The sequence below is a fragment of the Ictalurus furcatus genome, chromosome 28 (genome assembly GCF_023375685.1).
Source record: "Ictalurus furcatus strain D&B chromosome 28, Billie_1.0, whole genome shotgun sequence".
Classification (NCBI taxonomy): Eukaryota; Metazoa; Chordata; class Actinopteri; order Siluriformes; family Ictaluridae; genus Ictalurus; species Ictalurus furcatus.
Genome location: NC_071282.1, coordinates 12,184,285 through 12,209,025, shown reverse-complemented (window position 1 = coordinate 12,209,025; position 24,741 = coordinate 12,184,285). Strand labels below are relative to the sequence as shown.

At 39.4% G+C, this 24,741-nt stretch overlaps 1 protein-coding gene across 2 annotated transcripts in view; it reads right to left on the bottom strand.

Moving 5' to 3' along the window:
• camkk1a (calcium/calmodulin-dependent protein kinase kinase 1, alpha a) overlaps nt 1-24,741 on the bottom strand; it is a 105,917-nt gene that overhangs the window by 32,187 nt on the left and 48,989 nt on the right. For both annotated transcript variants that reach the window (XM_053618727.1, XM_053618729.1), the window contains exons 2-6: nt 22,166-22,577; nt 8,208-8,255; nt 7,678-7,731; nt 1,267-1,318; nt 551-684 (exon numbers count right to left, since the gene is read on the bottom strand). In XM_053618727.1, the coding sequence (XP_053474702.1) occupies nt 551-684; nt 1,267-1,318; nt 7,678-7,731; nt 8,208-8,255; nt 22,166-22,489 (612 nt within the window). In that variant the 5' untranslated portion in view covers nt 22,490-22,577. The remainder of the gene's footprint in view (nt 1-550; nt 685-1,266; nt 1,319-7,677; nt 7,732-8,207; nt 8,256-22,165; nt 22,578-24,741) is intronic.

The window sequence follows — 24,741 nt, the reverse complement described above, 5'->3', positions numbered from 1 at the left end:
TCGTTTTCCTGTCTTTTTAGCCCTCATTGATCCCCCATTCACTTTTATTCTCTAAAGTTAAATTACATGTGATTGGGTATTCAAACTCTTTCCCTCTTCTACAGTTTTCCATTCCACATTCAAGACTCAGTTTATTGCGCTGAAGATTTCCTAGTTCAATAATGAACTGATTTCTACACACTGCCATTCATTCATTCTCTTAAAACCAAAGGGATGTGCAAAGATGCATCTTTATCAACTTCTTATTTGAAAATAAGTGGCTCAGCAGTTAAGGCTCTGGGTTAATGATCAGAAGGTCAGGGGATTAAGTCCTGGCACCACCAAGCTGCTCCAGTGGTGCTGTATCATGGTTGAGCCTCAGCTCTGACCCCAGCATCCTAACAAGCTGGGATGTGTGACAAAAGAATTTCACTGTGCTGTACATAAATGCTTCTTCTTCTCTTATTTGTTATCGGTGCGTTTCGTTCAGCACTTCACCCTCGGGCACTGACGACCGCCTCTTTGGACAATCACTGCTTCCCGAAATGCTTTTTTGAAAGCTCTGACTTACCTCCACCAGTTTGACTATGTTCAGGTGATCTAGCTTCTTTAGGATGGCGATTTCTTGGTAAACCCTCTCAAGGGGCCCAAGCACTTTCAACTGTTCCCCCACAGCTGCTTTAGGGCCTCGAGGAGGAGGGCGACCTGCACACACAGCATGGTTAAACAAACTTAGTTTAACATCAATTTCTGCCATAGAACGAGTGAGCTGTTTTTTTCTGATTATTATATATTAAAATTGACATGTATACTGTTTGCATATAATTTAGTCATTTCCAGCTCACAGAACAGCCAACAATCTGGTTCTAACACATAGCAAATATGGCTACTGCGTTACACAATATAATCGCATAAATTAGCCAGCGTGCTAGTAATCCTAGCTTATGGCTAATTTAATTGTATAATAATTAGCTAAGGTTGGTTGTCTTGTTAGCGAACCTGGCCAGATAGCACAAATGCATCTACAAAGAACAGTGTTTCCTACACGAAAAGAAAAACTATTCAGTATTAAATGCTGCATGTTGCTTCGATCTTCACTTGTTTAACTTAGCTAAATTTAACATACTAATTAAGTACAAATTTGAATGAACTTAAAACAGCTCTGTTGTAAGTCTACAGTATAATATTAATTTTAATTCAATACTGTGGGAAAATTAACCGCATCTTCTTAAGTACTATATACTAGTGGGTTCAGGCCAAAGACAAAGTTTAATTAGGAAAACATACGTGGAAATCCACACTGCTTCATCAGCTTCTTCTTAGATACCACTTTCATTGCCTGGAGAAAGAAAGAGAGAGAGAGAGAAAGAGAGAAGCAGACTGATAAACATTCAGGTAGGAAACAAAAACATAGTATGTGTCATTGGTTTTCAAATGGTCTCTGTCTCCTGCTTTTCTTCCTTTTCTTACATCTGGCATAGGATAAGCCGACCAATCACCATCATTTATGGAGGTAGCTGTCTGTGACTTTCAAGTAGATGACATAATCAGGCCAACTTCCTTGAATCTCCATATTAATCAAACAAAAGAGCCTTTGTATGCTGTGGTCAGACCAATCCCCCTCATCCAAATCTAGCCTTAATGGAGCACTCCAGGTTCGCAGTGGCTCTGACTAAGTGATTGAAAGTGATTATGGAAATCCATGAGCAAATATGAGAATTCACCCATGAATAATTGAGCATGATTTCTGAAGAGCAATAAACAGTGGAAGGGTGGTTTACCTACCAGCAGGAAGGAGCTTAGGGGCAAAAATGTACCAGCAAAAAGAGCAATAAGCAGGGGGAAAACCCCCCCACAACCATTACATATAAGTCAGATAACCATTTTAGTTGTGAAGTCATAATTGTGTACGACCCCCTTGTGCCTCCAAAACAGTTCTGACCTGTTGAGGACTCCACGAGACCTCTGAAGATGTGCTGTGGTGTCTGGCACCAAGACGTTAGCAGCAGATATTTTAGGTCCTGTAAGTTGTGAGGTGGGCCACCATGATCCATAAATCCCACAGATGCTCGATCAGATCGATCTGGGTAATCTGGAGGCTAAGTCAACACCTTGAACTTTTTGCGATATTCCTCAAACCATTCCTGCACAATTTTTGCAGTGTGGCAGGGCGCATTATCCTGCTGAAAGAGGCCACTGCCATTAGGGAATAGCTAATTTAGCACCCTGTCCATCATGATCATTTGAGCAGGAGCGGAGAATACATGTACAAAAATTATTTAGTTATTATTCAATGTAAATAATACTTGAGTTATACTTTACTCAATCATTATTTACATTGAATACCTTACAAGAGAAAAAAAAAAACCCAGACGTCAAACTAACTGCACTTTCGCTTTTGTAATTATTATTATTTTTTTTAAGACATCCAATTAAATTTACAGTTAGCTTTAAATATGGTAAATTTGCTAGCTATTGTTTTTAGTTGCTGTAAATGCTGGCTTAGGATTCATTTTATTAAACATTAGATAAACAGCCAGCTAAATCCTAGGTTTGTTTAAGCTAGCAGTATAAAGAAATCGTAAATAATAAATCATGTCCGCAAACTGTCGTTTATGGTCGGTTAAAATATTTACTTTTTGACTTCTACTTTTCACTCGAGTAGATTTTTGCACAGTATCCACACTTTTACTTCAAATACAGTTTCCGCAACTGCTTGGCTGTACACTTCGATTGGTCACTTTGAATAAACACATCTGCGATCTGACAAATATTTAACAGAACACCAGTACAATCAAGAGCATACATCCTCGTACAGTATATGGCATTTGCACAACACCAGTTCCATCCATTTCAACAATGTCTAATTAGCATCTCATTCAAATGAAATAGGCTGATTAAAAAGATAACTGCACCTGTGTCTATTCTCCTGTGGTAAAAAGAAAGAACCGTGCACTGTGTGAACAGGAAGCACCACAGCTCATACAATGACGGACGCTTTGGAACACATCTCTGTTCATTACGGACCAATTTGTGGCACCTGTGCGAGACATTAGGGTTCTGTAATGAATAAATGGGAGCACATTTCAAACACATGCACTGAGTCTTTGAATTATTTTTCGCAAATGTAGGGGGAAACAATATTTTGAAAACGTCCGTTCTGTCTCCTTTGTTTGTTGATTTCTCATTATGCAGTGTGTGAATTATTATTTGAACAAAACAGCTTCGCGCCACATGGCAATTTATGGCATCTGTTCCTAAAGGACAGGTTGGAGTGGCATTGGAATAGATGTGAGACTGCTTTTGTCAGAAAGAGCTAGTCTACCAACTCTAAACATAATGTAGAAAACTGGTTAATGCCTGGTTATTTTACAATGTCGTTTTTAATGAACTAATCTGTGTATTTTGTTCTCCAACATGTCAAATACATGAGGCAATGCCACGGAATTGGTGGAGCTAGTGCAGATTTCATTTAGTGAAAACACACATTTACAGGTTTACATTTATGGCATTTGGCAGACACTCTTATCCAGAGTGACTTTTATTTTATACATTTATCTCACTTATACAGCTGAGCAGTTGAGGACCTTGCTCAACAGTGGCAGCTTGGTGGTGCTTGGGTTTGGGCGCATGATCTTCCGATTACTAAAGTTGGTCCGTGATGGCATTTGATTCATCTGAGCTGGTATAGAACACAGAGCTGACTGTGAATTACTATGATAGGACTGTAACGGCAACTCACCGTAGCCCAGGACTTTTCCTCCCCTGACTAAATAATCATGAAGCCATGCACTGTAGCTTTAGGTATTTAAACAGCATTATGAAATAACAAATCAGGAGAGGCACACACAGGACCTTAGAGGAGTCACTACTCCAATTTCATAACCTTGATTTAGTCACATGGACAAATGCAACTAAGTTGTGCACACAGCTTAGTACTTGAGTGCTTGAATAATAATAATAATAATAATAATAATAATAATAATAATAATAATAAACTAAATCTTATCATGGCTTCCATGTAGAGAGTGGGTGGAATTCATATGGCTAAATTAAGACAAATTTACATTGATTGCAAATTAATTCGCAATATATTCAGAAGTAGGAGTATTCAAGGCATTTTGCCTCAATAGAGTCACAATTTACTTAAAAGTGTTGATTTAAAGCTGGGGGTCTATTGAAAGAAAAAAAAAAAAAACCTTTCCAAGAGGCATAGATTACATTAATAATTTTTTTAAATTTTTTTTTTTAATATGTTGCCAGAGTTTCCATGCTAACGCTTGTATTACATATTGTTATTCAATCAAACTTCGGTGAAATTACAATCCTTTCTATTTCTGCTCGGTCTGTGGAAGGGTTTGTGCTATCATGACAGTTAAATAGCCGGTTCCTCTTTTCCTTAGCTGTGTGTTCTGACTGTGTGCATTCTGCAGAGGAGAATACCCTACAAACTTTCATAAGCTGTCAAGTCATTACCAGTGTATTATACCCACGGAGGAAAAAATAGCGCCTAGTAATTACTACCTCCAAAGCTCTATACTTTCAAAAGACAGGCAGTGCAACGCGGGAATCTGCTTAGCAATGGTGTAAGAAACTGAATGAATAGGTTGCTAAATTTAGGGTAGCAGAGTCAGCTGTGGTGTTTTGAGGGTCCCTGGGAAAATCTGGTGGGTTCCTTCACTCGCCCTGTGTTCCAGTGCTCCTAGTTGCTACACTTATTGCTGCTACACTACACAATAGTTTACATTCCATTGTGCAATCGCTTTCCTGCGCAATACTGTTCTCTTGTCCTGTGTATTTATTGTCCTGTACAATGTCACCTATGTGTATTTGCACGTTATGAGTCTTGCGTTCTGTTATGTGTCGCATCATGGTCCTGGAGAAACCACATTTCATTCCAACGTATACAAGCTATATACAGTAGATGAATGACAATTAAAAACCCACTTGACTTACACTGACTAAAGTTAGGTTAGTTACGGTTTGTTATGACTCCTAGTAGAGCTAAGGGATTCGGTATTAATGTACAGTGAATACATAACATCAGAATGGTAACATTTTATTCACTGGGCTACATAAAACCCTTCATGACAAATGACATAAACCATAACATTTATAAAGGTCTATTTCAATAAGCGACAGCTGGCAAAGCCTGCTTCCATGAATTTTCAAGGTTGAGAAAGAATCCTTAATTAACATTAAGGTTAAGACAAAATCATGTTAATAAGCCATAATGTGACATATAGACTAGTGACAAATTAAAGGGAAAACAAACCAAAATAGAGTGTTTTAATAAGGTGTTGTGCCAACACAAACCATCACAACAATTGCACTGTGCCTTAGAATGGAATCTACAAGTCTCTGAGGGATGAACAACATTTTTCCAAAAGATATTCCCTCAGATGGTGCCTTGATGGTGGTGGTGGTGGTGGTGAGCACTGATACTGTACGTGTGCCCAAAATCTCATAGGTGTTGAAATGAGTCAAGATCTGGTGGCTGTGAAGGCCACAACACATCATTTACATCATTTCAATACTCAGTGAGCCATAATCATAGCACAAGGGCTCATAAGCCAAAAAATAAAAATAAATGTCTTTTCCATAATCGTATGACGCTCATCAGAGAATTAAAGTTGCTGTTACAATATATTTACAGTAATGAATGATTACAGCGCATCATGATTTGATAATACATACTGTAGTAACTGACATTGCATGATGGTGATATTGTTTACTGCGGAAATTCCACAGACAATTCTTTTATTAAAAATGATTTATACCACACTGCTGTTGAATTCTCAATTCTGATTGGCTGACAGATGTTCTGAGGCGTGCGATTATTTTTCAGTAAATGCACAGCTGAAGTAGTTCCAGTCAGGTCTTGACCACATTACAGTTCCATATCACTTCGCCAAGTTCACTGAAATAACGGAAAGGTTAAGCTACCGTCCACCACAGCGCACAGATATAACAAACAAAATGACCGAAAACTACGATTTTCCAGAAATATATAAGGAATAATTGACGACTGGTGCTGAATTATTAGAAAAATAATGCGCACCCGAGGTGGTAATGCGGCCACGAGGCGAAGCGGAGGCTTGAGCCATTGATATGCAGTTATTAGAGAGAGAGAGAGAGAGAGAGAAAAGAGCAAGAAAAAAGAGAGCATGAGAGAGCACATGTGAAAAGCCTGTGAACCAGTATCAATATTTATTTATTTATCCGTTGCATTTTCTGCAGTAATACAAAACGAAAAACCCTGTGAACAAGTCGGCTTTTCGATATTTATTTATTTGTTCTATTTTTATATTATCAGCATGAAACAACAAAAAGCATGATCATGATTGATCGCTCTCTCTCTCTCTCTCTCTCTCTCTCTCCCTCCCCAATAACTGCATATGAATAGCTCGAGTCTCTGTTACTAGCTCTAAAAGGACGTTTTGGAATTAGCAACAGAGGCTTGAGATGGGATGCGTAATAAATTAGTTCCACACAGAGCGTTTTAAGGGCAAAAACCTGACAAACATCTTGAAATAAAACATCTGAACAATGTCTTGAGGTGTGGTAACTGTCTTACACGCGGAATAACTGACTCCGCTTATACCGCTGCTTCGCATCGTGGCCGCATTACCACCTCGGGGTGTGCATTATTTTCTAATAATTCCACGGCCCGTCGTCCGTTATTCCTCACAGTACGTAATCACAGGCCTAAGCCTAGTGATCTTTTATTAAAATGACATTATCATTTATGCTAGTGTACCCTACTCGTACTATCTTACAAGTGGCCACTTGCATGGGCAATAAGGACATGATTTCGAACGCCTGGTCAAGATTTCAACTCCATCCATCCGATCTTGGATTCTTCATCGCGACCTCACAGCCAGATTTCATACTAAACTCATGTTCGCACACATGAAATAACTACGTGTCAGGGAACATCTCATCCTCCCGGATGCTGTCCTAAGATCACCATATTGATTGGTCTTGTTTGTCCTCCACCCACACTTTAAATTTATAAAGCCAAACGTTCACAGACTACACTGTGAACAAGTGTGCTCACTATGGTAATTCAGGGTTTCAGAAGAAAATTACATAACGTATACCACAGAGGAAAATTTGTACGTCCGTGTCACCCAACCTCCACCTCTTTCAAACCATTTTCTCTTTCTACCTTTCTTTTCTCAATAACACAGGCTCTTTTCTAGGCTCACTCTCTCAAATCTAGCTTAATTATCTGTTCTGTCCTAGTTCAGATCGGTCACGTTTTACAGGTTATTTCCTGCCTGTGCAGGTGAGAAGAGTGAAGCCTAAGCCCATTTCAGACCGAGTGCAATCTCTAGTCTCAGTACAGCCATGTGCACATGCACGCGCACACACACACACACACACCATTATACCACTTATAGAATCACTCTTAACAACAGAAGCGGAGTGCAGTTAATGGACACTCAAGTGTCTGCACGAACAGTAGAACCTCTACCACTCCCCGTCACGTTCAGCACACTTGCGCTCGAAACCCAACCTTTAGCCAAACAGTGAAGATAAAGGGCCAGAAGATAAAGTTACCTATAAGATCTTTTGTGATCAGAGAGTCGTTATAATTAAATCGGTTATATCACTGACTTTTTTGTCATTTCATCAAGTTCAAGGAGTAGTATAAACAGGAAATAGGAGTGGAAATTCCTCTGAAGAACTCACATAATACTTTTCGTCATCCTCATTGTAGGCCAGTTTGACCACACCATAAGAACCCTGGAGAGAAAGCAAGAACACAGGAGTCAGAGGAAACACCTCAGGAAAATTCACAAAGTCTCACAGGTAAAAGTGCGCACCTAATTACCAATTATCAATGATTTGGTCTAAAAACTATTCATAAAGAACTAGAAACCGTCCCTTGGAATTTGGTTCAAAATGTAATTTTATATTTTAAACCAAGACGGATTTGGGAGAGTTACATGAGAGCCTGTGATGTCAAGAAATAAACGCCACAGCTTTGGACTAATCATGCCTAAGAATTAATAATTTTTTTGGGGGGTAGGGTGTGTGTGTGGGGGGGGGGGGGTGTTACTGAAGATTAAAATTGTTTAAGATTGAGATACTGAAATCCCAGTTTATAACTGTAAGAAATGTGACCATATAAGATTCTCTTTGGATCATATCATGTTCATCATTTATACAAGGGACAGATGCACTGAAATTGAAATCAATACATAAAACGCAATACTCACCTTCCCAATTTCACTCTTCAGTTTGTACTGGTTAAGCTGGATACAGTCCTGAGAGAGAGAGAGAGAGAGAGAGAGAGAGAGAGAGAGAGAGAGAGAGAGAGAAAGGCGAGAAAGTGAGAGATTTAATTAAGAAATCATCTCAGTGATCATGTTGTAATTAAGCAGTTAGCAAAATGTTGCAGCCATAATCCAGAAATACAGACTAACATGATCTTGAAATCCGCAGGCAACTTATGAAAGCTACAGTAATTATTGTAGCTTATTATTGTAATCATTATCTGAATATTCGCATTTGCAACACCGATACATCTCAGAAGCCTGCACTATGCAAAGGAGTCCTCTATAAGCATCCTGACCAACATCACATGTTCAACATGAGAGTTTCTATAGGGGTTATAAAGAATCAGGCAAGTCATTGTTTAACAACAGATTGGATTTTAGCTCGCATGAGGCATATTCCAATCACAATGTGTCATAATACAGTCGCATCATTAATGTGCAGCCCTATGAAATACCATAGATATGCTTTCATGAGAAAGAGAAAGACTGAGAGATGAAACAAAGCAGGCCTATAAATGCTCAATCTGTCACATTATTTGATTTTAAGCACTTCTAATGTTTTTGAGAGCCTTTGCTCAATGTTCCATGCCTCAGTGGATTTAAATCAGGATTTATCTAATACTATGAAAAAACAGATAAACACACATCCTCTCACACACACACACACCCCCCCACCCGCCCCCACACACACACACACACCCCCCCATCATCTTTATTCTATAGGGACTTAAATATGCGTAGTGGGTAGATAGCAACAATGCATCATGACAATTCATACACATTATAGATAATATATACATATAATGTATTATATTATATGATCTACATAATTTATTATGTACATTAAAAAGAGCTCTTCAGTAGTTTTCAAATGATACCAGTCCCATGCCGCTGCGATCTACAGTGCCAAAGAAAGAGGTCGCAGAACACGGTTATTTTAGCCGACTTTGGCGCTCTAATTGGACACCTCAGGCGTTGTTAAGGTGCTCATTATGTTTCAATTGATCATTTTAACTAGGTCAAACACTTTTTTTTATTCAGTCAATTATTTTTTGAGAGACGTATACATTTATTTTGAACATATGATGAACCTGTAGTACATTTTGTTTACAATATTAAACCTAGCTATTTTGTTAGTTTTATACAGACAAAAATGCACATTGTTTTGCACTGTTGATCATTCAGAAATCATAACATTTCTTCATTCAAATTTTGTTCAAAAATATTCTGACAATCTAATTAAACTGAACAGCGAAGTTAGTATGGTGAATCGAATAGAATCGTGACCTGTGTATATCATTACACCCAAAGTACTGAAGTATTTCATACCCAAATTACTCCAGACTTAAGCGCTATTCACAGATTAAGTGAGAGTTATGCACACAGGCACACATTTGCATAAAACAGAGACATGTCTCAAGTACGTGTGATTCTGGCCTTGAACTTAAACACACTTCCCTTGCAGCTTGAACAAGGAGCAGTAGAAGCAGTGAACAAGAAGTCCTATGCCATTGTCTGCCAGTTTGACGTAAACACAATACGTCACCCTGAAATGTATGTTTTTGGCTACAAAGCCAATATTAAATACATAACTATATCACTATTAAATAATTAATAGTCTCTTCCTTTTAAATACCATGAAACATAGAGAACATTGGAGGAGCCAACAGAGGAGTGTGTATGGAGGAGGAGTGTAGCAGATGAGTGCTTGGTCAGATTATCCTTCAAAATGTAGGCACAGTGGAGCGCATCAAATTAGCAAAAGCATTATTTTATTAATTCGACAACGCCGAATAGTGAATTAATGCAGGATAACATTGCCTATATCCCATGCACACATTATAATTTCATCAGCTAGATTTAGTATCTCATGGCTTCATTATGTTGTTCACACAATTAACTGTTGCTGCAATAGAAAAAAAAGCAAACTAATAGGAAAAGCTGGATCAAGTGCTATTTTATAAGCTGCTGAATAATAAGGGTGGAAGCCATATTGTTTAAACTAAAGCAAAGTCCAGTGATTAATGTGCTAATTACAACTAGGACTATTCATGCAGCGATATATTCGTATTATTTTATCATCATTCATATTAGTCTTTTTAATTTTCTCCATTTTTAACTGTCTCTTGATTTTACGTTACATAGTATTTGACAGCCAATGGAAAAACTGCATTTTCTTCTTCAGTCTGCATTTTCTATCCCTGACATTTGGGGTTTAAAGGCAAGAGCTTGTGTTTAAAGGCTGCGTAACCCGACTCTGAATTAGAGAATCATGTCAGTGTTCACACATAACTTTGTGTTTAGGTCACGATGCAGTTCTCTACAAAGTGGATTGCTCTGACTTTAGAAATACAAATGATTCTGAGACATAAAGGATTATGATTAAACTGTCTCTAAATCCTGGTAATTTTCTTTGAGACACAACAGAGAGACAATTTTCACCTTCAGTGGTTTATGCAAACGCTTGGTGTGAATTTAACACTAATGCTAATGCTGATGCTAATGCTCGCCCTCTCTGCGGCAGTATGATGTTACAGACTAATTAATACTCAAATGTATTCAAAGATTACATCTTCTAAAATCATTTCCAATTAAAAGCCATTTGAAAGGAATCTGAGAGTCCTGGCCTGTGAAAATAACTAAAGGCTAACGATAGCTAAAAGAATACTATGCATAATGTTTATTCATAGATGAGCTGTTTAGGCTACTGCATAATCTGATCCATATATTTATACATGAACTCTCTGGTTTTGATTTCACCATCACAACCACATGGTCTGAAATGTTAATCTGATTCGTACTTAAATGACTATTTGTACCAGAGTCATTACTTTTTTAAGTATGTTACTAAGGTAAGGTTTTGTGCTACTCTATCCATTGCCTGCTTCAGTAATTAAAACACAATTATGCTTCAATGTCTTGAATTTTTTGAGTGTAGAGGAAAAAAAAAAAAAAGATTAAAAAAATGGCAGGAAAAAAAGTGAGACTATATGACCAAGAGAGCAGGAACGAGACCGAATCCTCCAGAGATGCTCAGCAGACACTACACTACACAACACTCAAACCCACACACACAAAGCAAAACGCATCAAGGATGTATTTATCTCATGGATGATGAGCTAATGTTGCAGACACATAATCATGCAGAAAATTCAGTAGAGCAGAGTAAAGGTACTTTATATTCACTGCTTTCACTGCTGGAGAACCAGACGGCCAGACAGAGCCAGAACAACACTAGCACATGCTCAGTGAGACAAGCACTGCAGTAAAGCCTCATATACACACACACACACACACGCACACACAGTGTAATAAAACACTGGCACAGTCTATCAGCCAACCCTGTCAGAAGTAAACCTGCCCATCCATCTATTGACTATTTCTTATTCAAGACATGAAAGTGCTGAGCTAGTCACTCACACACACACACACACACACACACACACACACACACACCATCCTGTCTTCTCATCTATTTCTCATTACAGCCAAATATAGAAGGGAATAGTTAAACACACACACACACACACAGGTGGTGATACAGCAGAAATACAAACATGAAGCCATTTTCATATTGCATGATGAACAGCATGATATTTAACTAGCTAGCAAGGAAAAAAAATGTAAACATGGATCTTTATTTTTTTTTTTTATACACAAATATAATGGGGAAATTTTTTATACAAAAACGTTACATCTAATCAGTTTCTTGATACTGCATATAACAGTGGAGTCGGTAAGTGTTTTAATAATGAATATATAATATAATTAATATGAATTAATTCATAGTATTGTCGCACTTGTCGTTCACAGTATTATCCCTTTAAAGTCCACGGAAAGTTCATTTTAGCATGGAGGACACTGGAGGAGATCATCTTCATCGGAGATATTTCGTAATGAGCTGAAACGTAGCAGATGAGCACTTGGTCAGCTTATCCTTCAAACAGTGATATGATATGATCATATTGTCTGGCTCTGACATACACTCACAAAGAAGCATCGAACTTAACAGTGAATGAACATATCTCTCTCTCTCTCTCACACACACACACACACACACACCCTGTCAGTTTACTGAGATTACAGAGAAAAGAGAAAACAGACTGAGAGCGCGTACAACTGAGACTCATTCCATAAATGTTTAATAAATGTTTCCTAACAAAAAGCTTAACCACATGACTGATTAAATGAATTCATTTGTTAAACAACATGTTTTTAAATCTGATTATTATTAGTCTTAGATTATGTTAAGAATCTGCCATAGTCCACCAAGTCCCTGTATATGAGCTGTTACTATAGAAACTATAAGGTACTGGAACAAGCGCCTTAATATTAACCAGTTGTTCATGTTAAATGAATCTGAGAACTACCTGTGCTGTTATATGAAAACAATGCACACCTTCTGCTCGATCAAGATTGTAATTATAGTAGATACAGCAAGGAATTTATTCCAAGTTGTACTTTATTTATGCTAATATGTATAATATTTGTAGTAATGCAATACCATGAACTGTATCATATTACTTTGTAAATATTGCAGTTACGGATGTGCGAGACTAGTCGATTAACCGGTACAGCTGCTTCTAGTCGACGTTGAAAACAATAGAAGATTATTGTTTTACTGTCATTTTACAACTTTTTTTTTTTTTTTTAAATAATACACTGAAATAAAACATTTCAAAAAAATTAATACATTATTTTTTAAAGTGTATTTGGAGCGTAAATTAAATCTTTTTATTTTACCTCAGATCTCACATGCGTGAAATGACCACTCGAAAGATGAGCAAGGAGTGGGGCTTTTATGTAAGCTATGTCATGTCAAACTGGAATATAATAATTCCACTGGATCTGTGCGTAACCAAATTCAGCACAGGCACGTAGGTGTTGGCATTGGAAAGACTAGCCGAAGCAAGCAAATGCCCATCGCGTCATTCACTTCAACTCGAGGCCGTTGTGATACTGTCCGCTCTGAAAAAAAATAACTGGGATTATCTTGGAGATGACAGGAAGAGACATGCTACCACTCAGTTTCGTTGCCAGAAGGCTTCCAAAAATTCATGGACTTCGTCGAGTCTGAATACACAATACCAAGGTGGAAAATGATCACATCAATGTTGGAGCCGGCGTATCAGAACATGCTTGGGAATATGAAAGAGACCATGGAAAAGAGAGTATGTAGCAATAACACTGGATTGTTGGGCATTAATTATGGGATTTGACTGTTTGATTCATAGATTAAGTATTTCACATGGATGTGTGTGTATATATATATATATATATATATATATATATATATATATATATATATATATATATATATATATAGAAAGATAGATATTCAGGATAAGATTTTACCCCTAAACTGCTCCAGGGACATCCAAGAGGACCTTGCGCCTTCTACGTCCTTCCGTTTGTAAGAAGAGATATTAAAGGGGTCATGACATAAGAAATCCAAATTTCCTTGATCTTTTGACATATAAGAGGTCATTGTACCATTAAAACGTCCTGCAATTTCATAGCTTAATACATCCTCCTCAGAACAAAAAGAGCACTTATTTAACCAAGCTCCAAAAACGCCTTGTCTGGATGTAACGGGATTTGTGACTTCACACAGGCAAACACATTTGCATAAGACTGCCCATACAATAAGACACCGATGCCTACTTTTACATCATCACATTGTTGGCCCCGCCCACTCGCGCTCAGTCACTGAAAACAGTTCCGCACGTGTTATGGCAAGGGGGACGTTGATAATTAATTAACAGGCAAAGATCTCAGCCAATCAAAGCAGTCAGTGGTTACAATGACGTCTTAAAGGTAAAGGACACAAAAACTGATCGTTTCAGTCAGAGGGTCAGAGACAGGGTGGAAAAAGATCATAAATTACAAACTTTTGTACGTTTTTTTGTGCAAAAAACTGTACTAATATTATAATTACACCTCAGGGAAGATATTAAAAAAAATGTCATGACCCTTTTAAGATATGCAAGGAGGAAAACAAATTCTATATAGCAAAGTTGTATTCCATTTGATATTTTATTTATTAAAATAAATAAATGAATAAGAATGTTTGAAAAAGCACAGTAGGGAGGGTAAGTGGCTTAAAAATTGCATTGCATGATGGAGAAAGTGAGCCAATGGACAGAACGAGGGATCCTTAACCCACAGAAGAGAAGAGACTCATATAATGGCATTAAACATCAAGTTGTCTGACCTCAACCTTTCACTCACCCACAACTAAAGCCCTAACATGAATAAACAGCCTTTGAAGGAAAATGAAAGTGACACAGGAAGAGAGAAAGAGAGACAGTAAACATCCTCTACTATAACTTGTATGTCACAGACTTGCAAGACATCTATTTTTTTCCCTTAATGCGACACATTTTTAGTTTTGTCATGACTGTATAGAAACAACAATCAAATATTTTCTAAATCAGACCTGAACCACATTCGTATATGGTATTAGATTGGATATATATCCGATAAACGGCCATGTGATATGAATTAAAAGCCGGATCATAATTCATGTGGGTTTTTCCCAACAAAGCATGTGCAGATCACTGTTGTTTTCACCATTCAGTGTCGGCAGCACAGCAAAACAACAATGGAGGACAGCAAAAGCACTTATAGTCAGGAGAAGGATGGAGAAACTGGTGATTGGAAACAACATTGGAAGGAACCTGTCTAAACCATGTAAGATGTTGCTTGAGAAATGGAAAAGAGCTGCCACAAACACACACGGCTACAACGCCAAAGAAAACTAAAGAGCCTTTAATATGCCATAATAATGCAAATTATAATAATAAGCCATATTAAGACTCAATAAACATAGCGGCCTTGTGGTTAAGCACCTTTTGGGTGATAAACCCACGTTATAACTAATCATATTTTGGATGATAATCCCACCTATAGATATACTCAAGAGCTCCTATGTTGAAGAGGAAAATAACACTGCAAAAATAAATAAATAAATAAAAAATCATAAAAACAGCAAATGTTAGCCATCTTGTCTTTTTTCTCCTTCGTACAGCTGATGGACTGTTTGAAAACCTCCAGAGCAAACTGTGACACAGGCTTGGGATGCTAGCACATTAATTTCTTGCTTCTACTATGATGGACTGTCTCACAAATTAGATGTTCCCGTTCAAAGGGAACTCAATGTTGCGTGAGTTTCACGCTATGGGAAGTGCCCTCGCATGTGACTGGCATTTGAAGCTTGTGTAACATCATGCCTATTTAAAGGCCTGCCATGATCAGGTGACATGGAAATTAAGTGCGTCACGTGATATAAAAACGGCACCTGTGAACCGCGCCGTCAGCCTCCATTATCTGAAGTGAAGACACAATTCACAAGCATACCCCAGTATGACAAGACAAAGCTACACAACATCTCGTTCCCTTCTCAGGGAACAGGGTAACCCAGACGTTCCCTTGCAAAGGGAACTCGGTGTTGGGGAGGGCTGAAGCAGCAGACATACTTTCTGTGTGAAGTGTCTAGAGTTGGAACACACCAGAGGGCTGACTGCGCGCATTGTGAACACCTTACAATAGGCAGCTCTGCTTGCGGCTCGGCCGGAGGGAGTTGGGTTTCAGAGCCTCGCGGATCTGGGCTGGCTGCTGCCAAGGGAACCATCGGGGCTGGACGGCATGATGCACACGTGGCCACGGTTACATCTGTTCTAACGAGAGTTCGCCAAGACCGTCTACGTCTGCTGCTAGTATCACCTTATTGGCCAGCTCGAATATGGTTCTCAGAGATAATAGCCCTGCTAGACGGCACTCCTTGGGAGATTCTTGTCAGCAGAGATCTACTGTCTCAAGCTGGAGGGCTGATTCATAACCCTCGGCTGGAACTATGGAAACTGTGGGTCTGGCCCTTGAGGGGCACCAGCACATAGATTCTGATCTTGCAACTGAGGTTGTAGAGAACAAGTTGAACGCTAGAGCACCATCCATGAGGAAATTGTATGCACTCAAGTGGTGACTTTTTTCTCATGGTGTGAAAAATGTCAGCTAGACCCAGTGAACTGTGCAATAGCTACAATCATGGAGTTCTTAAAAGGACGTTTCTCAGCAGCGTTGGCTCCTTCTACAATCAAGGTCTATGTGGCCGCCATTTCGGCCAGCCACACCCCTATTGAAGGATCTTCTGTGGGGTAACATCCTCTATTCAAGGTTTATGCATGGTCTCAGGCGGCTGAGGCCCATCTGCAGACCATGCATACCTTCCTGGGACCTTTCTGTGGTCCTGGAAGGTCTGTCAGGTGTCTCATTTGAGCCCTTAGAGTCAGCCTCAGAGAAGCTTCTAACTCTAAAGGTAGCTCTTCTGCTGCCCCTGACATCTCTCACGTGAGTAGGAGATCTATAAGCTATCTCTGTTGCCCTTTACTGTCTTGACTTTGCCCCTGGATTAGTCAAGGTCTTCCAATATCCTAGGCCGGATTATATTCCTAAAGTGCCTATGTCTGCTGCCTAGCCGGTAGTGTTGCAGGCTTTCTATCCTCATCTATTCCTCACACCAGAACAAGATACATTGCACCTACTGTGTCCAGTAAGGGCTCTCTGTACTTGCGTCCATCGTTCTGGTCAGTGGCGTAGCAGCGCATCAATAATTGGAGAGTGGAAGCAACCTCTATTGCTTAAGCGTGGTCTCGCTACGCCTCTGGACATAAGGGCTCATTCCACTAGGGGGGATCGCCTCCTCGAAGGGACACCTTTACAGGATGTGTGTGCAGTGGCGTGATGTCTACGCTGCACATATTTATTCGATATTACAGCCAAGATATACATTCCACCCCGGGCTCGAGTGTCTTGCAGTGACCCTCTGGCTCGGATCTTTTGAACAGGCCATTACCTCAGTATGACGGAGTGGATATTGTCGTTCCCACAGCATGAAGCTCATACAACATTGAGTTCCCTTTGAAAGGGAACGTCTGGGCTATGCATGTAACCCTACTCCCTGAGAAGGGAACGAGATGTTGTGTAACTTTGTCATACTTTGGCTGTGAACTGCGTCTTCGCTTCAGATAACAGAGGCTTACAGCGCGGTTCACAGGTGCTGTTTTTATATCACACGACGCGCTTAATTGCCACGTCACCTGATCACGGCAGGCCTATAAATAGGCTTCAGATTCCGGTCATGCACGAGGTCAGTTCCCACAGCGTGAAGCTCACGCAATGTCTCGTCCCCTTCTCAGGGAACAGGGTTACGTAACCCAGACGTTTTTAGTCATTTGTGATGCATGTGAATCATGCAAAATTGATACTGACATGTGCATACAGGGTGAAATTTAGCATTTTTGACTTAAAGCAATGAATAAAACGTTAAGAAGGAACATTAGTTAATATGGAATATGTTGCATGCCTTTCCTTTAGATTCTTTTCCTTTTTTTTCGAATAATGAACTTTTTGGGGTAAACTTGCAGAGAAAGTCTTTCACACAACACTCAGTGTTGTTCACTCAGATTTAATGGCCTCCTACTGATGATAAACAGGCTGTCAAGAAGCTCTGTTAGTTCTAGCTCTTAACAGACAGATTTTAACAGCTTTTGAGTTCCAGCTTTCAAACTGATTCTCTGTGTTTCTCAAACCAAATATTGTCACACTTACAGCAGTGTTGCTTTTGTTTGTCGTTTAACGTCAATCTTCAAAAACCCAGAACGTGAAAAATACACAAAAGTTAATAAACCTTAAAAAACATCCTATCTTCATTCACTAATATGGAGAAATGTATGTAAATATGTAGCATATACAGTATCTCACAAAAGTGAGTACACCCCTCACATTTTTGTAAATATTTGATTATATCTTTTCATGTGACAACACTGAAGAAATGACACTTTGCTACAATATAAAGTAGTGAGTGTACAGCTTGTGTAACAGTGTAAATTTGCTGTCCCCTCAAAATAATACACTGTAGCAAAGTTTCATTTCTTCAGTGTTGTCACATGAAAAGATATAATCAAATATTTACAAAAATGTGAGGGGTGTACTCACTTTTGTGAGATACTGTATCTGAATATACAGTAATGTCTAAGATATAGAGGAGCACTATGAAAATATGCCCACATATTCTTTTTCTTGGGAGAGGACACACACACACACAGACACAGGCACACACAGAGCTTTTGTATTCTGAAATGTCACTTACACAATAAACTTTTCATTAAATGATTTGTTAGACACTGACAAAACCTTTTTGCCTGGTTATTTCACACAATAATCGTTAATTAGTGGGCCGATCCATTTGCAAATAAAATATCACATGGTCCAAGGAGCACGAGACGAGTGGATTCGTGAACGCACTCATCATCGCATGTCCATCGCTAGACCATCTCGTCTAGGCAAGTAAATGCATCATAGAAAAGAAACCATTTAAAACTCGACATAATGAACGGAAATAAGGAGGATCAGACGGAGACTACAGTAACCACAGCAACGAATAAACAAAGCAGACCAACGGTCATACTGCTAGTGTGCAGTCCCTCTGAGAGAGAGAGAGAGAGAGAGAGAGAGAGAGAGAGAGAGAGAGAGGGAGATACAGATAGAGAGAGCAAGACAGTCAGACAGCAAGAAAGACAGAGAGTGAGAGAGAGCGATAGAAAGACAGAGAGACAGCAAGACAGACAGATGGAGACAGATAGAGTGAGAGATAGATAAAGAGACAGACAGAGAAAGATGGACAGAGAAATAGCAAACAAAGAGAAAGAGAGAGAGAGAGAGAGAGACACACACAGATGGAATGAGCGACAGATAAAGAGACAGACAGACAGATAAAGAGAGACAGAGACAGACAGAGGGAAAAAATAGAGAAATAACAAACAAAGGGAGAGAGAGACAGACAGATGGAGTGAGCAACGGATAAAGAGACAGACAGACAGATTAAGATAGCGAGAGACAGACAGAGAAAGACAAAGAGAAATAGCAAACAAAGAGAGAGAGAGACAGACAGATGGAGTGAGCGACAGATAAAGAGACAGACAGACAGACAGACAGATCAAGAGACAGAGAGAGAGAGACAGAAAAACAAAGAGTAATAGCAAACAAAGAGAGAGAGACAGACAGCTGGAGTGAGCGACAGAGAGAGAGAGATACACATACAGAGCAGTGCGGTTGAAAAAGAGAGGTGTGACACTCCCATAGACTTCTGTAGGAATGGGAGAGCGTGGATGTGACGCGTGTCGTGGGGAAACCGATGGTTCAAAACACTGAAAAGTTCCAGCACTGAACCCTTTCATTTCAATGCTTCCCAAACACAGTCGCTGAGAAGTTGATTAAATGATTGCATTTTTTGACATTTTAACGCATTAGCTGACTTCATGAATCTAGTCAAGTGGTATTTTATGTAGCCAGCTTTAGTTCATGTTTATTGTTAGATAATAGCTAGTTACATTCTAATTGCGGTTATCTAGCATGAGCACCACTTCACTAGCTACTAGCACCAGATGTCAGTTGGCCTACATTTACCTCAAATTAATTGCAGTTATTTATAAACACTCCCCTACCCCACCCCACCCTCAACATTGAACATTCAGGGGAAGATAAAGAAATAATAATAATAATGATATATAATAATGATATATAATAATAAGAGGTATAATTTTTTTATTATTATTAGCACTGTCGTTTTATTCATCAGTTTCAGCCTAATCACTTTCCAGGAACTGTATAAAAGTGGCCTGCTTTCTGTCATCTCTCTCTCCCTGTAGAGGGTTGAATGAGTTTCTCTGAAGACTGCCCATTCAAGGAAAATGTTATCTACCCTCTCCTTGGATATATTAGATAATAAAATGTTTTGCTGTATTCCATTGTTTGCCTTGTTTATTTTGCACTATTAACCAAACCTGTTTCTTGGGTTAAACTGAGCAGTTGCTTGCATTCGTTGTTATTCACTTGTTGTGCATGATTATCTGCATGTCTTAACATAAGATAACATTAGGATGTGAATAATTATAACCACAGAAGCACAAAAAAAATATGAATGCATACATATTGTAAATGTATTCTATGTTATGGGAGCAATCCCCTTTTCCTCCCAAACTGAACACAGAAAAACGTATTAATGCTGTCTTTCCATCACTCCCCAGAAAACAAATGCTACTAAAATGTAGTTAACGCAGTAATCAAAGCACATTATGCGTTAATATATACAAAAATTGCTGCAAATATAGTCGCTGCTGCTGTCTGTCCTGCTCAGACCCTTTCAAACAGGTTGAGAGCGCGGGCTTATTGGGAACTATTGAGAGCAACACGAAACACGTGACTGTTGCGGAGAGATCAAAGCGTATCGCAACGGCGCTGATACAGAGAGAGAGAGACAGACAGACAGAGAGAGACAAACAGACAGAGAGAGACAGACAGAAAGCAAGAGAGACAAACAGACAGAAAGCAAGAGAGACTGACAGACAGAGAGCAAGAGAGACAGACAGACAGAAAGCAAGAGAGACTGACAGACAGAGAGCAAGAGAGACTGACAGACAGAGAGCAAGAGAGACAGACAGACAGAGAGAGACAGACAGAATCAAGAGAGACAGACAGACAGAAAGCAAGAGAGACTGACAGACAGAGATCAAGAGAGACAGACAGACAGAGAGAGACAGACAGAAAGCAAGAGAGACAGACAGACAGACAGACAGAAAGCAAGAGAGACAAAGAGACAGAAAGCAAGAGAGACTGACAGACAGAGAGCAAGAGAGACAGACAGACAGAGAGTAAGAGAGACAGACAGACAGAGAGAGACAGACAGACAGAAAGCAAGAGAGATAGACAGAGAGAGAGACAGACAGACAGAGAGACAGACAGACAGAAAGCAAGAGAGACAGAAAGAGAGAGACAGACAGACAGACAGAAAGCAAGCGAGACAGACAGGCAGAGAGAGACAGACAGACAGAAAGCAAGCGAGACAGACAGGCAGAGAGAGACAGACAGACAGAAAGCAAGCGAGACAGACAGGCAGAGAGAGACAGACAGGTAGACAGAAAGCAAGAGAGACAGATAGGCAGACAAATATAAACAGAAATAGCAAAGATGGAGAGACGGATAGTCAGAGTGAGACAGCAATAAAGAGACAGACAGATAGGCAGAGAGCGTGAGAGACAGACAGATAGCGAAATATAAACAGAGAAATAGCAAAGATAGAGGGACAGACAGATGGAATAAGCAACAGATAAAGAGACAGACACACACACACAGAGAGAGAGAGAGAGAGAGAGAGAGAGAGAGAGAGAGAGAGAGAGAGACAGACAGATGCAAGATAGTGCTATATGAAGGGTTTTTTGTTTGTTTAATGTGTTTTCTAAGGGCAGAAAGCAGAATAACCTGTACATTGTTTTGTGATCAGTTTTTTTTGTGGTCAGTTTTATAAACATTGAATTAACTATAAAATAATATATAAAGAAATGTTAATATTACCTTAAATAACGCATTTACAAAGACTTTTACACATAGCTACTTTAGGGATTTTTACACTGAAAGCTGTACAATATCCAAACGATTCAAAACGTCCAAACATCAGAGTGCACTGTTCATTTGATCAGCTCACTGTTTCAGCAGCTGCTAAAACTGTCTCTCAAAACACCATCACATATTTCAATAATGGGAGTGAAATTGTATAACATATAGAGTATATCGTATAACACACTATATAACTGTAATGTGTTCGGTGCGTCCATGTCTGTCTGTTTCAATTAAACATTTGACATTACAACAGTTTTAAAAAGGAGGTAAAGTAACATCCTGATAGATTTCATACAACAGTTTAAAAAAAAGAGAAAGATTTGAGCAATAAACTTTGAGCAGTACATCCTCACATAAATCAACTGAAGCAAATTTGGATTCCTCTTCAACCTAACTAATAAAATAAATCCAGTCTTGGTAGTGGACACATGGCCGAGTCTCACCTGTGAGTCTGAAATGGACACCCGCTTGGACTCGATAGTTGGCCGTCGTGCAGAGCGTGGTGAAATGTGAGAGATGCGCTCAGCTCCACCCCCTGCTGACAGGTACGTCCCTCTCTCCTGAAGCGACATCTTCCTGCCGGAGAGGTGTGGCCTTTGGGGTGGAGCCCTCTTATGCCCCGCCCCATTTCTCAACCCGTTGATGGAGGGGTCAGTTATGGTGATGGCGGCCATCTTGGCAGAGAGAGGCATTGGGGATGAGGAGGTGGAAGAGGAGTCGGAGTCGAGCTCCGGCTCCACGTACCCGGGGTCGCTGCTCATCGCCATGGAGACAGGGCTGTGGGAGGAGCTCAGAGGAGGAGTGGAAAAGATTTGTGGGAGGGTTTCATCAACCGCCCGCCCTCTAGCTCGCCGTCTGCAGTCACAGAAGGAAGACAGAGACGCGCATAAGTAAGAATCCACCTGTTAAAACCAGTACAAGAACAAGAACAATAAAACATGCCTAAATTTGCAAAATATAAAGCTATGATTGGTGAATGACGTAGACTTTCCTTCTATAACGGATGCTAGAACATTATTGTATTATTGCATCTCCTACAGTACACTACTGTACTATGTAATATGTCTAAAGAGTCCATTACGTATTATAGTTATAGAGGCATACTACTTTCTAATAAAATGGAGTACAGTAGTATGCAGTTTTGGAGCACACATTGTTACTAGGGACTTTCTGAAATGGACGTTTCCTTGTTCATTATACAAAGGCAAACACAAAGTGACAGAGAGAGAAAGAGAGAGAGAGAGAGAGAAAGCACACTCAAGACTTCATTATAGTCAGAGAGTAACAATGTGAGGAATAATGCACGAAAAACTGCAACAGTAACAAGAAAAAACTAAATATTAAAATAAAACAACACTTCACATGTCATTTGTATTCTTGCACAGAGACTTTTCATTTTGTATCCATTCCTCATGCATGCACACATTACCCTGCTACCTTTCAATCTGGATACTGCTATTATCATATTAGGCTTGTACGATATAACAATTGAATCATCTCTAAATGACTGGGAGCAATTATGAAATTCTTGTTGTTGGTAAATCGCACATACTCTAAAAACGCAGGGGACAGAGATTAGCTTTAATAAGCCCCGAGGTGTTCCTTTAAACGTATTTTTCTCTCAGCCAACACTTTGCAGTCTGCCTCCTTCCTTCCTCCCATCTCTTCCAGTCTGGTGATGTCAAGGAGAGAAATCCTAACCGAGTGTTATTATGAAGATGACATTCCTTGTGCTCTGGAAACAGGCATAGGTTTGTTGTGTAACTGCTCACACTGCTGTCACTGAGAATCCTGCCACAGCGAGGGGCTAAAGCATTCATCCACACTGGTGGGTAATTGGGGGAAAAAAAAAAAAGTGTGCCTGAAAGAACCTTTCCTTGAGGGCTGAGATAATTAAGATTAAGTGCTAGAGGCGACATGAGGTGCATTTGCTGTTCTGTGTGCGTTTGTGTCTCCGAGCTTCAGACACACTCTTGCTGCAGTGTTCCTGTTTGCCAAAGTCACATATTCCCTCAGCAACAAAAAAAATTTTCTCTGTTGGTGCAGGATGTAACTGCATTTTAGTTGTTGATGGGTTTTTTTGTTTTTTTTATACACATCCATGTCAACTTCCATTCTGACAAAGAATAGCATAATTTCTAGCATCCTAAGCATCTGCTTTTGCTAACTGATTAAAGTAAGGAATAAAGAGGTTGTATCTGCTAAGTCAAATTCAATTTGAACACTGAAACTCAGCTATTTTAAATGTGAAATATTAAAGCTGCAGTATCAAACCTTTTTTGGTTAAAAATAAACAAAACTCAATTATTTACCAACTACGCAAAAAAACAGTGTTCAAAACCGTCTCCTTACCTTACCCTGATTCGCAACGGTAAACATATAATAATGATTTATAATCTGAGCTGTCACGTCGGATTTCGCGGGAAATGTCAGTTGACATCATTCGTCTTTGTGTGGTTATGTCACGTCCGCAAACAGAAAGAAGAAGACCCGGGTGCTGTATCGCGTGTGGGGGCTGAGGATGGTGGAGTGTTGTTTGGAAGGGTTTCAAGAAAAACGCCTCTACTCTCAAACAAAATCCTACTCCAGCATCTTCAATTTTGTCAGACACTACTGGAACTTCAAATGGGATCGGGTCCTATGGTCAGATGAATAAACGCCAGAGGTGGTTTTGGTGTATACAGAGAGGTAGCCATATGGAAAAGTACCTCATGCCGACGGTTAAATATGGTGGTGGCTCCTTAATGTTTTGGAGCTGTTTTTCTGCCAGAGGACCTGGACATTTTGTTAGGATACATGGCTTCAAGGACTCTATCAAATATCAATAGATATTAAATGAAAACCTGACTGCCTCTGCCAGAAAGATTAAAATGGGTTGTTGTTGGATCTTCCAGCAGGACAGTGATCCAAAACATACATCAAAATCAACACAAAAATGGTTTACTGACCACAAAATCAATGTCTTTCCATAGCCATCCCAGTCCCCTGACTTTAAACCCATAGAAAACCTGTGGGGTGA